Source organism: Galleria mellonella, unplaced genomic scaffold (genome assembly GCF_026898425.1).
Source record: "Galleria mellonella isolate WM207_F2 unplaced genomic scaffold, CSIRO_AGI_GalMel_v1 utg116, whole genome shotgun sequence".
Classification (NCBI taxonomy): Eukaryota; Metazoa; Arthropoda; class Insecta; order Lepidoptera; family Pyralidae; genus Galleria; species Galleria mellonella.
The window spans coordinates 3,935,076-3,949,128 of record NW_026441978.1 but is presented as its reverse complement, the minus strand read 5'-3'; the positions used below and the strand labels follow the sequence as shown (position 1 = coordinate 3,949,128).

Sequence of the window (14,053 nt, the reverse complement as noted above, 5' to 3'; positions counted from 1 at the left end):
TATTGTGGAGGATGAATAAATATTTATAATTTGTGAAAAAAAAAAGTAATAAACTTATATGTAGACTTCAAATGTCAGTGTGAGATTGCTATTATCCTGTTTTTTTTTTTTATTTTAGTACCAACATTTGTTGTCGAACTATAGAACTATAACTTTTATAGACATCTAACTATAAAATGTTATCTGTTAGGAATTCTCTTTTACAGTATTATAAATTTTATTAATTAATAAATCTTTTAGCCTTTTACGGATTTTTTTTCTCTTTCTAATGATGTCAGAAATTTTGTTATACATTAAAGTTGGTCTATAATAGGAACTCGCTTTAAAAATTTCCATTTTCGGTTCCGGAAGGGCTAATTAGTTGCTTCGTCTATTATTCTTTTAAAATTCAAAGTATGTAAGGTGTTTACCTTGAATCTTATAAACAGAGGATTGAGTATCAAAAACGGGTCAACTTTTTATCAGCTAATTGTCAATTTAGTTAACTCGTTTTTTATCAGTGTTCTATATACTTACGGACATAATGTATCTTGACGTGTCTATATTTAATTATTTAAAAAATAAAATGAGTTTTTACATATTAAAAATATGCAAAAAATATATAGAAGTTATAAAGGAAACATAACTATTTGTCATGCAAGATTGTATGAAAAAGATGACCCGCTCTTCTCGAAGAATTTGTATGAAGACACTATCTATAGAATCTAAGTATTTACGTATAAATTTATCAGAAGTTAACCACAATGATGTTCAGGTATAACATGTGGAGGTCAAGTAATCAAAAGAGAGGTCAAGAGACTGAAACGGTAACAATCCCATCCACTCTCCAATCCCATACAAACTTGAAAATACTAAACTGATTTTAAAAACTGTTTCACCTATAGAAAGATACATTATCAGCGAGTAGCATGGACTTTATTTAAAAAAATCGTGCGAAACCGGGGCGGATCGCTAGTCTTAAATAATCTTTATTAGAACCGGAGTATAAATTTGCCGGGTGGTCGCGATATAAAATGGGCCACCCTTACCTTTCCCATGGGTTTTTTTTTATACAACTTAGAATGGCTAACAAGCTTACGGTGGGTGTCATAAGAAGCTACTAAGCGAACTTATTATCATGAAAGCAAACATCATTCAAGTCTAAATGTGGTTGCCAACCCATCTGCCAATTGTAGCAACTACTGGCAAAACCCCCCAACAGGAAGAGACCTATGTTTAATAAACAGTTAAGAGATAATATGATGACGATGATGATAAAATGTTTGAAACATACTCGCAAAATATTAAAATATTAGTTATACATATGTACATTATGTCGTATTATAGTGAAAGTGAATTAGTAGGCGATATCTAGGTGTATGTTTTTTTTAAAGCTTCAATGTCGCTACACTAGACTTAATCCATTATGGTAACCAAACGTGACCGGTTTAATAGGCTTGGCCTTTTACTGCTTGTTGTTATTTTTTATGCACTCATTAACATGTTATATTTGTGTTCAGATGATATCATAAAATTGCACACGCAAAAAAAAATAATTGACCCATAGACTAAATTGATTTCGATAGAATAAAGTCTAATATTTTTTTTTATTAGGTTAAGTTTACAGTTTATAGTTATTAGTCTCTATTTTTTTTCAAACTATCCTTTGTAATGCATAATTTTATATAACAAATGTGAAAGTTTGTTACACTAGATAGATGGATGTTTGTTAACTTTTCACGCAAAAAGTACTGAATAGATTTGAATGAAATTTAGTACATGGTTAAGTTATATCCTGACTTAAAATAGAGGATACTTTATACACTAATTCAAGCGGGAGAAGCCGCAGGATACAGGTAGTATGTAAATAGAAACAGAACTAAAAAACATAAATTTAAATAATATTATGTTGGTTAATAATCTACTAGAAAAGCGTAATATGGAACATACAAAATTTTAACATATATTCAATAATTAGATACATACCTAAGTTACTTGTTAATTTTAAGTTTGTTCTAATTTGTTACATATTCACTCACATTCACAAGCTGCAGAACAAATTAAAACATTCAACATGTTCTGTTAGAACCATTGTTAGTTTTCTTAGACATAAAACAATGTTTATTTAAGAAATTTTACCCTTTTGATTACATAAATTAGTATAAAAAAATGTTTGACACATAGCTCAAGTACTTACATAAATTTTTCAATAACCTGTATGTACTGTTATTATAAAATACTAAAATTTATATGGGTCCAACATAACCAAACCTAACCTAAACTTTATGAATTGGGGGAAGAAGAGATTGTTAGTAATGGGAATTATAAGCCCTGTTGCTATTAAAACAGTATGTATTGCTAGCAATAGAGCTGCTAATTGTGTCAGGTGTGTCAGGTTGACCTCCAAGCGGTTTGCCCTAAAAACCATCGTGCTCAGTTCTAAGTGAATCCATCACGATGGACTAACTGACCTGCCTTTTCATTCTCACCTATGAATTCTCACTGGTTGGTGTCTTGCTAGCGGATACCGTTAGCGCAGTTGAGGCTACCATTCCATTATTATTTATTTAAAAAACCTATCCATTGCGAAAATAATTAATTAAGCACGTAACATACAAAAAACATGAAATGGCAAAGCGTGAAAAGTATTATGGGTAGCACAATATACTCTGTCATGGCCATCTCGTTGTTTATGTTTGTAAGAAATAGTTGCCACTTTTCATCACGTGGGCTCGTCAGTTTATTTACCGTTCTAAACCGCATAAAAAATTTTAATTCAAATCATCTTTATTTAAATCCACTTGTTTACAATTTCTTTTTTTTTTTTAGTACGTTTGTTCCGTTGTGGAACAGGCTAAGGTCGGAGACCATGCTGCCTATTACAATTTCTTTTAAGACGTCATCGTTTATAATTCTACTGCTAATTAAAAAAAAAAAAAACATTAGTGTCTCTGTTTAATTCGTGTCCTTTCGAAGTCACTTATAAACTAATCTATCACTGACAGCCGAACAGAAAGACCGCTAAACAATGTTGTTCTAGGCGGTCCCGCTCGACTACATTCCTGTCAGTGATAGCTGTCAAAAGTGACAATAGCTCTACAATAGACAATAATTCTACGACCTTGACCTGATCTGTCAAAGACAAGGTCAATAATACGACCATTGTGGATTCTTGAATCGGCCGATGAATCATTACCTACGACAATGTCAAATGAGCTGGTATAGTGATCATTTAACTGCCATGATTGAAGTTGAACTAATTAAAAACTGTCAACTGCAACAAAAGTAGGTACAGAGTAATCTGTGCACAACTAAAACTGCTCGACTTAAAAATTTTAATTTACACATCGAAAACTAGCAATGGATATCTATTGTCCTATTAATATATTATAAAGTAATGTGAAAGTGAGTTTGTTTGTTTATTATTTCTTAGAGATTTAACGGCTTAATCAATCACTATGAAGGGGGAGAGGGATTCTTAGTAATGCGGACTACCAGTCCCATTACTAGCAATATGTCAGGTCGACCTCCACGTGGTCCCCCCTGAAAACCATCGTGCTGAATTCCAGATATATTCATCACGATGGGCTAACTGACCTGCCCTGCCCTTTCAGTCTCATCTATCATCCCTCACTAGTGCTCTGCCAGCGTATACCATTAGCGCAGGCGGGGTTACCTTTCCATTATCATTAACACGTTTAAATGTAAAAAAATTAAAAGATACATGGATGTTAATCCACAACTGAAAGAAATTGAATTAAATATTGAAGACACATAGATTAGGTCTTGGATTGACAAAATTTGATTAATATAATTTAAAAATTTTGTTATGTCTTTTATGTACTTTCTTTTTGTTTTTTTTTTTGTATATGTTTCATTTTATTCTTTTTTTTTAAATATGTACCAATATCTAATGTAATTTGTGTGCTATAAGTGATGCAAATAAATTGTTTGTCTATCTATCTACTCGTAATTCACGCGAGAAAAGGCGCAAGTTACCAATAGTTCCATATAAATTTATAAGTACTTGCAAAACTAGATTTTTTATCGAAATTGTAATCGATGTCGTATAGTAAAGATCTGTATTATTTCTAAGAAATATACCTTTAGATTAAAATCTACACGTGATGATATAATTGCAGATAATAATCGTTTTTTATAATTAAACAGTTTTTTAATAAAAATAAAATGGGTACAGTAATCGATTACATTCCATGCTACTTCTATCTGTATAGAATTCAACGTAATCATTACTGCTCGAGTATTATGAATGAACAATAAAATAGCGTTTTCTTTTTTTTTTTTAATAAAAAATATAGTTGTGTAGTTTTCTTCCGTGACCTAAAAATTACGAAATTAAGAATGTTCGTACCGAAGCTTGGCAAATGTCTGATATATATGTCAATTTTTAAAAATAGAATTCCCAATATTTCTGAATGATTATTATTTAAGAAGTGCTGTGATAACAAACCATAACGTTAACGTTAACAATGCGCCCGACCATTTATAAGGAAATATTTCTTCTTATCGGTTATTTGCATTAATGGACCATAATGATCCTGCGCTTACGCACTATGACAAGAATAGAGATGACTATGGTCATAGTTATGTAGTGATATTACAAAAAAATATAGTAACCATTACTTCTTTTAGAGCAAAATGTTTATTTAAATAATACGAAAGAAAATTATAAATATAAAAATTATATTAGTGGGATATGCAGAACCAGTTGGCAATAATAAAACGCTAGTTTTTACCCGCGGCTTGGTCCGCTGAATCGGGATACGTTGATTGATCAGAACGAAAAGTAGGTCGACTCCTTCTTGATCCCAAATTCTATGTGTATTTTATTATTATATCAGCCGTTAACTGTGCACTGCTGAACATAGGCCTCTCCCATAAATGAGGCTTTTGCCAGTAGTTGCCACCCTTGGCAACCGCAGTGTTTGGTGATGTGATGTAAGAGGCCCATTTGTGTGATGATGTGGGGAGACCACCAGAGGGAGACTTTGTACAAAAGTCGATTGCTTGGGTACCTCTGTCCCATTCATGTTTCAACCGTGAAGCAGTTGTGTTTGCATGGCTGTGTTTCGGTTTGAAGGGTGGGATATGGCGTGAATTTACTGGGTACAGAGAATAACACCTGAGTCCTCAAGAATGGCAACGCATGGGGAGTATCTCGGGCGAAACAGTATACTCTGTTATGTCCATGGTACTGCTCCTGTCTATAGGCGACGGTTACCACTTGCCATCAGGTGGGCCGTCAGCTTGTTTGCCATTCTAAGTAGTATAAAAAAAAATGTTTTGATGATGATGATGTTTTAAGCTGCCCATCCCTCGACAATTAAATTCCCTTAGTCGCCTCTTACGACACCTACGGGAAAGGGAGATGCATTCTATGCCAAAACTACAACTGAGTACTATGTATATACCAAATGACAATTGATTAAGTCCTTAAGGCACCTAAATATAACAAAGAAATAAAATCATTTCCACGTTTATTATATTAGCTAAGGATACTAAGGATTAGAATACACAAAAGTGTGTATACGCGACTCAACAATAAGGAACTAGTCTACAATGAGTTTGCAATTTTATTCACGGATATTTTATAAAATGTCGAATACGATCTGAAGATATGCACTCTTGAACCGGACTTTGTGACCTATTCACTAGAATAGTATGTATGCATTGATATAATATGATATATTTAAAAATTATATCTAATATATAAAATTTTGTCACGTGTTTGTTATAAACTCTTCCGAAACGTATATATAATATATATATATATATATATATATATATATATATATATATATATATATATATTTTTTTTAAATTTTATATATATATTATGACTTATTTAAAATAGAAAATTAAAATTTTCACGGTTTTACGATCAACCCCTGTTATTTAATCACGATTTTTATATGCCACAATAGATAAAGAGAATGTAATAATTGTAGTAGGATAATTTTTCATGTATAGTTCTCGAAGAAATGTATGTATATGTAAAACAACGTTTCCCACCCTTCAAACCGAAATATATATATATATATATTTCTGTGTAATTTTATATATATATATATATATATATATATATATATATATATATATATATATATATATATATATATATATATATATATATATATATATATGAATTTAAAATACTCAAACATACTCATCTAATGGAAAGTGACCGTTGTCTATAGACCGCCCATATGCGTTGATATTCCAAGAAATAATAAAATCAAAAAATGAGAATATTTCACTTATCACCCTTCAAACCGAAACATAGGTATGTCAAACATCATCATATCAGCCTAGAAACACGTCCACAGAGGAACAAAAGCCTCCCCCTTGGCGGTTTTGCCAGTAGTTGCCACGCTGGGCAGGCGAATTGGCAACCGCAGTCAGGCTTTAGAGATGTTTTAAGAGGGACGCTGCTGCCCATCCCTCGCCCTCCCTTAGTCGTCTCTTACAACACCCACGAGAAAGAAAGGAGTAGCTTCCTCTGTGCTGAGACCACAAGGCAAAACGGTAGGTATTATATTTATATTTAAGTAGGTTATAACTCACCTTAACTTAAAAAAATCTTACGTACTTAAACCATTTCCGACATACTCGTATTATTATGTCGAAATGCAATGCATTTTTTTTTTATAAACTGACCTTTTCAAGTGACGAAAACGTGTTGTATTTAAAAAATAAGGAAGCTTTCAACCCATTCAACTTAAAGAACGCATATAAATTAAAAGGTCAATAAGTGTATTATAACATAAAAAAAGATTGCTAACAAGTTTTTCGGAACATAATCGCTTAATAAATCTACTTAGTTGCCAATTACCTAATGCGGATGCTTTTTGCATGGATTTACAATTAAAGGTAATAAATAAAAATAAATTAAGTGATATTTTCGCACATTTTGAATTAATTTAGATCGATAAGCGTTCCTCTCGTTTTGCTCCATATTAATTTGATTATAATTTTTTTTATTCAAAAATGCTTAAAGTTTTCTTCAATAAAAATCTTTCTTTCTTTTTTTTTATAAAACAAAGTGTACTTATAGATATAATTTTTTACAAAGCAATATCTGCTTGATTTATTTACTATAATAATAGAATATTATTTATATTTTTATAAATAATTGAATAGATAAAAAAAACTGTGAATGAAAACTAGGTGTGGTCCTGGCATAGAACGGGCCACCTCTTCCTTTTTCTTGAGTGTCGTAAGAGGCGACTAAGGGAACTTAATGATCAAGGGATGGGCAACAGTGTCCCCCTTAAAACGCCAAGTGTGCTAACTATTGGCAAGCTTCCACTCCCCTTATGGGAGAGGCCTATGTTCAAATATTCGTAGGGCCTTATTAGTTACATGGATATTAATATCTTAATTGAGCTTCCTTATTTATGATAAATAGTTCTTGTTTCCTTTAAACAAATATGCTTATATAAACATACTTTGATAATAAATTTATTTTACATTATTTTTGATGCCGACCGTACTTCGTCCAGATCGCGTCTCGCTTCTATAATACCAAGTTTTCACTATAGCATTACATAACGTACCTACATAAGGCGTAATTGTTTCGTTGTGGACAGGTGCCAATTGTGTAAGGGCTTCAGTGTAGGTCAACTGCAGAATGCAGTATATGGCAGTTCTTAAATATTTCTCTTATTTTTTTTTTTTTGGGACGACCCATTAACCTATGACCATGGTCTTTTTATCGATGTACGATAAAAATTTTCGTAACGCTGCATCGGAAATTCGCTCTCTTATTTTGTACTTACTCTACGATTCGTAACTGAGAGCAATAAAGGATACATAGGATTTATTCTGTTCTCAATTTAGTATAATCTTCATTAGTGGTATATAAGAGATTTTCAAATAATGTGAGATTAAAATTAAATGTAACGGAACGTTATTATTTTTTTTTTTTGTTGAATAGACATTAAATTTAAATAATTCGAATAAAGAACATAGAGTATTGGAATTTTATCAAGGTATTGAAATGTTAACAGGGAATTGAGATTTTAAGAAGACAACGTTTTATAAAACTAACAATATCCTGCGGCTTTGCTCATGTGAATTATGATAATTACAATGGTAGGTAGCCGTGTGGTTCCGGCATAGAATAGGCCACCCCTTCCTTTCCCGTGGGTGTCGTAAGAGACGACTAAAGGAGGGCGAGGGATGGGCAGCAGCGTTCCTCTTAAAACTAAAAGCCTAATTACGGTTGCCAACCCGCCTACCAAGCGTGGCAACTATTGGCAAAACTCTCCTTATGGAGAAACCTTATTTCTAGAAGTGGACAGTTAACGGTTGAAATAATAATAATAAATTGAAATATTAACAGAGAATTGAGATTTTACAGAGACTGCGTTTTATAAAAACTAACAATATCCTGCGGCTTTGCCTACGTGAGTTATGACAATTATAATATTAGGATAGGATAAGATTTTAACTTACGCAGTCTGTTTGCAATATTTAAAAGCAATACGTTATTCTCCATCTATGGTATTATATGCATAAAAGTGACTATAAATTGTTTTTGGTATCAAGAACCAAAAGCTATGCTAGCTTAGTAGTTATTTGTCGTAAGTACTTAATCTAATAATTGCATAACGCAGACTGAAACTGCAAGGAGCCTATTTAATTTCGTAACTAGACAGATTAAACAACTACTCACAAGTTTCTTTTTTGTTTAATATATACTAATAATTTCATAATCCCTAGAAATAAGTTTTGCAAAAGATAATTACGTAAACGCCAATGAGTAGTAAATATTGATAGGTCGCCTTAAATTGACGTACGTTGACCCAAATAGGAGTTTTTTTTTTTAATGGGTGATAATGGAATGTTAACCCCACCCGCGCTATTGATATACACCGGCGGGGCACCAGTGAGGGATGATAGATGAGGATGAAGCAGGTCAGTTAGCCCATTGTAACGAATTTAACAAGAATTGTTCATGATGGTCTCCAGGGGGAACCAGGTGGAGGTCGACCTGATAGGGCATATTGCTAGCAATGTCGAACTCCCTTGCTGACAATCCCTTTCCTCCCAGCCCCCCCCCCCCCAAATAGGAGTTATGCTGAAAAAGAGTCAAAAGTATCAGTTTATCAATAAATTTATTCATAAACAGCGTATATGTATGAATGGAATAATGAATGATGAATGTGTGGGAAAGAAAAATTTATTTGAATCAGAATGTTTGGCATTCCATTGTTTCTTTCTTTTTATTTTTTTTAATGTGGAAAAGGTGTTTAGGTATCATATACATACGAGTATATACCTGCTAAGCTTTAATTATTGGGAGGAAGGGGTCGTTAGTAGTGGGGGGACTAGCATTCCCATTGCTAGCAATACACCCTTTCAGGTCGACCTCCACGCGGTTCACCCTGGAAATCATCGTTGTTGAATTCGTCATGACGGGGCCAACTGACAAGGTTTTGTCCTCACCTATCATCCTTTATCCCGTGCCCCGTCAGCGGATACCGGTAGTGCAGGCAGGATTACCATTTCATTATCAACCATTAAAAAAAAACTGGGCCTTAAGTACAGGTACTTGGGTCTCCCTATTAAAACTTCACTATTGCCATTTTTTTTTTTTTTGCAATATATGAGAAGTGAATGACAGTTTTGTCCAACCCATAGAGAATAGAAGACATACGTGTCGTATAAGGAAGTGTAGAACTAAAGAAACTAATAGTACTTCCGAGCCATCTCATAAATATTAAGGAGGCTACAGCCTAGTCACCTATTAGCATGTCAACAGACTTCTACATATACGTAACATAGACAATTAGCTACTGCTAATTTTGGCATACTTCTACTTTCTTCCTGGTATATTTGTTTTATTTATTTATTTAAACTTCAATGCACAGTATAATTCTATGTACATTTGGCGGACTTAACACCGGACGGTGTTCTCTACCAATCAACCATTGGGCAAACCGAGAAATACGTAGGCAGTGCATTTTTGAATCGATGAAAAATAAAGCAATACTTGATAAATTCATATAATGTAAACATACACATAATATATTAAATAAATATACACATACATAAATAAATACCCGAGGGAGACTTTGTACAAAAGTCGATTGCTTGGGTACCTCTGTCCCATTCGTGTTTCTACCGTGAAGCACAGAGGAATAACACCTGAGTCTTCAGGAATGGCAACGCATGGGGTGTATCATGGGCGAAACAGTATACCCTGTTATGTCCATGATACTGCTCATGTCTATAGGCGACAGTTACCACTTTCCATCAGATGGACTGTCAGCTTGTTTGCCATTCTAAGTTGTATAAAAAAAAAAAGCGTAAAATATTACTTTATAAAACAATTAAATAAAACAACTACAGTAGAAGAGCAAATAGTAATCTATGACTCAAACAGAGTAACCAGCAGGAGAAGCTTAAAGGGAAAGTGATTTTTCTAAGTAACATGTGCGCAATTTGTGTATATGGTTCTTAGCAGGTTATAAAAAATAATATCATCAATGTAAACTATAACAAAATATATATATATATAATAAAAAATATAACAAAATCTTGACTTGAGAATAAAAATTATGGTATAATTAATTATATTGATAAAATAAAGATAAAAACCATAGATTAAACTATAGCATAGAGAAAGCCTATAATTATGTAACTCATCTGAGTGATTGCATAAATTTAAGGGATGACTCATTGATGACTCGATCGACTTACGTTGAACTTGTAAAATATAGCTTTCATTTTTAATTTTAAGTACGACGATAAAAAAGCAATGTCATAATTTAAGAGAATAATATTTATACGTAAATCGTGGTATGGTCCCAGCATAGAATGGGCCACCTCTTCCTTTCTCGTGTGTATCGTGAGAGGCGACTTAGGAAACTCAATGGTAGAATGATAAGCAGCAGCGTCTCTCTTAAAACATCACTAAAATCTAACAGCGGTTTCAATCCGCCTGCCAAGCGTGGCAACTACTGGCAAAATCCAGAGACCTATGTTCAGCAGAGAATAATTAACGGTCGATAAGATAGTGTACATATGTATTTCTGATCTGGGATTTTGAATTTAAATATGTCATAATAGGTGTTATTAGCGTAACTAGTTAGCCTAACTGCGGTTGCCACCCCTCTTGCCAAGAGTGACAACTACTAGCAAAACTTCGAGTTATGTTCAACAGTGGACAGATAAAGGCTGACATAATAATTGTAAGTCCTAATTTTACTTCGATGTTATTTTTTACTCGTTGTGGTGATAAAGTTAGAATGTAATGTCACTCCTTCATCATTCCTCATCATCAACATCTCGTAAAAGGCAACTAACGTAATAAATCACCATACGAAGAGTTTTCTTTCTTTTACACTGAACTAAACAAGAAAAACTCAGTCTTTCTAGTCAATTTTTTTTTATTTATCAAGCTGGGATCAAGGGATCAAGACGGCCAGCGAAATAACCTAAGTATCCTCCTATAATTAGGAAAACCTTTATAGTTATTTGCCAAGGTTATGTTTTTATTATTTACATTCCAATTATTTATCTTTTTTTTTTTTAAACTTTCTTTTCAAATCTGAAGTTCGGATGTTATTTTGTAAATGTGTCAAGGTTTATCATTTAAAACTCACCTTATCCACTTCAGTGATCCTCAAGACGATCTTGAGCCTCGGATTATTTTTTCTGTACTCCTTTAGCAGAGCATCGAGCTTGTCTCCTCTCGCGTCTCCCGCGTAAACGAGATGTGTACACTCCGTAAACCCTTCTGTCGAGCGTGCGTTCTCCACATAACAGACTAAGCGCGCCGCGCCTGCGCCGGCACCGTTAGCACCCGACAACACCGCAGCGACACCCAGACATAGTAACCAACCCCACATTTTTTTTTTAAATAAAAAAATCAAGCTGTCATTTCCGAACGCGTTCGATTTTCGAAATTCGAATTTGGGCTTTGGAAGCGCGTTGGTCGTTTCGTTGGCGCAGTACGAGTGTCGGAGGCTTCGTGGCCAGCCGCAATCATAGGCGCCCCCGCCCTGGCACGGTGGTGGTCGCAAGGTCGCGCGCTCACCGCCCGCGCTCTCGAACTTGTATTAAGAAGCTTGTAGTGTCATAAATGTTACGTTACGACTTTTGTCTCGGCGTATTGGTATGTCATGTGTGGCATTTTTGGAGCATGGACCATGTAACGTATATCGGTAACGAAATCGATCAAGTTGTCAATTTGCAACAATTTTACTTATCTTTTTTCTATTTTAAATGATGCATTGCTACATTTAATCTAGTTAGGTACCACTTTGTTGTTTGCATTACCTGTAACTGTTACCAAGAAGCATTACTTCTAGTTACTAAACACGATTTTAATCTCATTAAATTAATCAATTGTGTGTGTAGGTGTGTTATAAAGATAAGACTTTGATTATTACGTTTTGTTATTTTAATTGAAGATATCCATATTAATTCGGCGGTATTTTTATTATTAAATACAGTACTTTGTTCTTTATTTTACCTTTTTTCTGTTTATTCTGTGGTTGTACGATCATGTAACAATCCTAACGTGCCTATAAATAACACAGTATAAATATTTCTAATAAACACAAAAAAAAAATCAGAAACTAGGTATTCAAATGTTTTTCGTAATAATAATTATTAATTATCGAAATAACGAATGAAGACATTTTGACTGATCCGAACGTTTGATTATTGCCTTTATTCTTTACACGATAAAGACTTTTTACTCATTTACGTTAATGCTATAATATCCATCCGAAAATTATTTGTTTATAACACTTTATTGTACAGTAAAGTTTAAAATAATAAGATACTTAAAAGGGTTTTAAGAAAAGAATGAGTACAATGGCGGACTTAACCCATAAAAGGGATTTCTTCCAGTCAACCTTTGAATGTCTGATAAATATTGTGAATTGGTGAAGACACGAAAATAATCAGCAGAATAACCCCAGAGTGTGTTAAGACTTGATTTTAGGACATTTACTAAAGAGTAAATTCTCAAATCCGTTGGTAGATTAGTAATTCATTGACAATCAATTGCTGAATTCGATTTTTTTGGACAAATTTCCATCTCCAACTCTTATGTCGATTTTAAATCCAATATTCTGAGTCTGAAGTTGTAAAAAAGGATATGATAGCATTTGTAGAACTTCCTCATACATTTTTTTTATTATTGAATCATACTATATTACTTCAAAATTAAGAACAACGGTACTAAATTACTTGACTTGATGTTACAAAATCCAGCGAGCGTGTATGAGTAGATTGATGAGAGTAGAACAAGCGAAAGAGGTTTGTTCGAATCAAGAGCATTTGTCGTTCCATTGTTTCTGCTTACTCCAATGGAAGCGTGATGAATATATATGTATGAATGTTACAAAAGTTATTTAATATAACTAAAACGAAAATACTGTTTGCTGATGTATGATATATATATATATATATATATATATATATATATATATATATATATATATATATATATATATATATATATATATATATATATATATATATATATATATATATCATACACTTTAAAAATTAAAAATAACAAATACAGTAAATATTTAATGAGAAGTGATACAAAAAGCAGCTTTATCGCTAAGCAATTTTTTCCAGACAAGACTAAAAGACGTCCATTTGACGTCTATTCGATATGATTTCGATTGATTAGAATTTGATAGTGACGTTATCGTTTTATGAAGTCAAAATCAAAATAAGAAAAATCAAAGTATAGTATTAAATATCTATTTATTTAGTAGGTAACGTAATCTCGTAACTCGCTCGTTTTTCGCTTTTTTCAATTTTAGACATAATCATCTTAATAATCAGGTCAATAAACCAATAATAAATTATGTAAATCATGTTACTATAAAACCGCATTTTTTACATAATATAATTTTCATATTAAAACTAGATATATCGTCTGATATTATCTCGATTCACAAACAAGAATAGGAATGTAAATAAAAATACGAATTAATTTTATTTAAATTTACGTTGGCGTGAAAATGGAGAAATTAAAACAGTTCTTAAAAAAAAAGATATAAAACAATTGGCCCAG

At 32.8% G+C, this 14,053-nt stretch overlaps 1 protein-coding gene across 1 annotated transcript in view; it reads right to left on the bottom strand.

Annotated features, from left to right (window-relative positions):
• LOC113513838 (uncharacterized) overlaps positions 1-12,258 on the bottom strand; it is a 40,449-nt gene extending 28,191 nt beyond the window's left edge. The window contains exon 1 of the mRNA XM_031909342.2: positions 11,613-12,258. Coding sequence (XP_031765202.2) covers positions 11,613-11,858 — 246 coding nt within the window. The 5' untranslated portion in view covers positions 11,859-12,258. The remainder of the gene's footprint in view (positions 1-11,612) is intronic.
• Between the last annotated feature and the right edge of the window lie 1,795 nt (positions 12,259-14,053).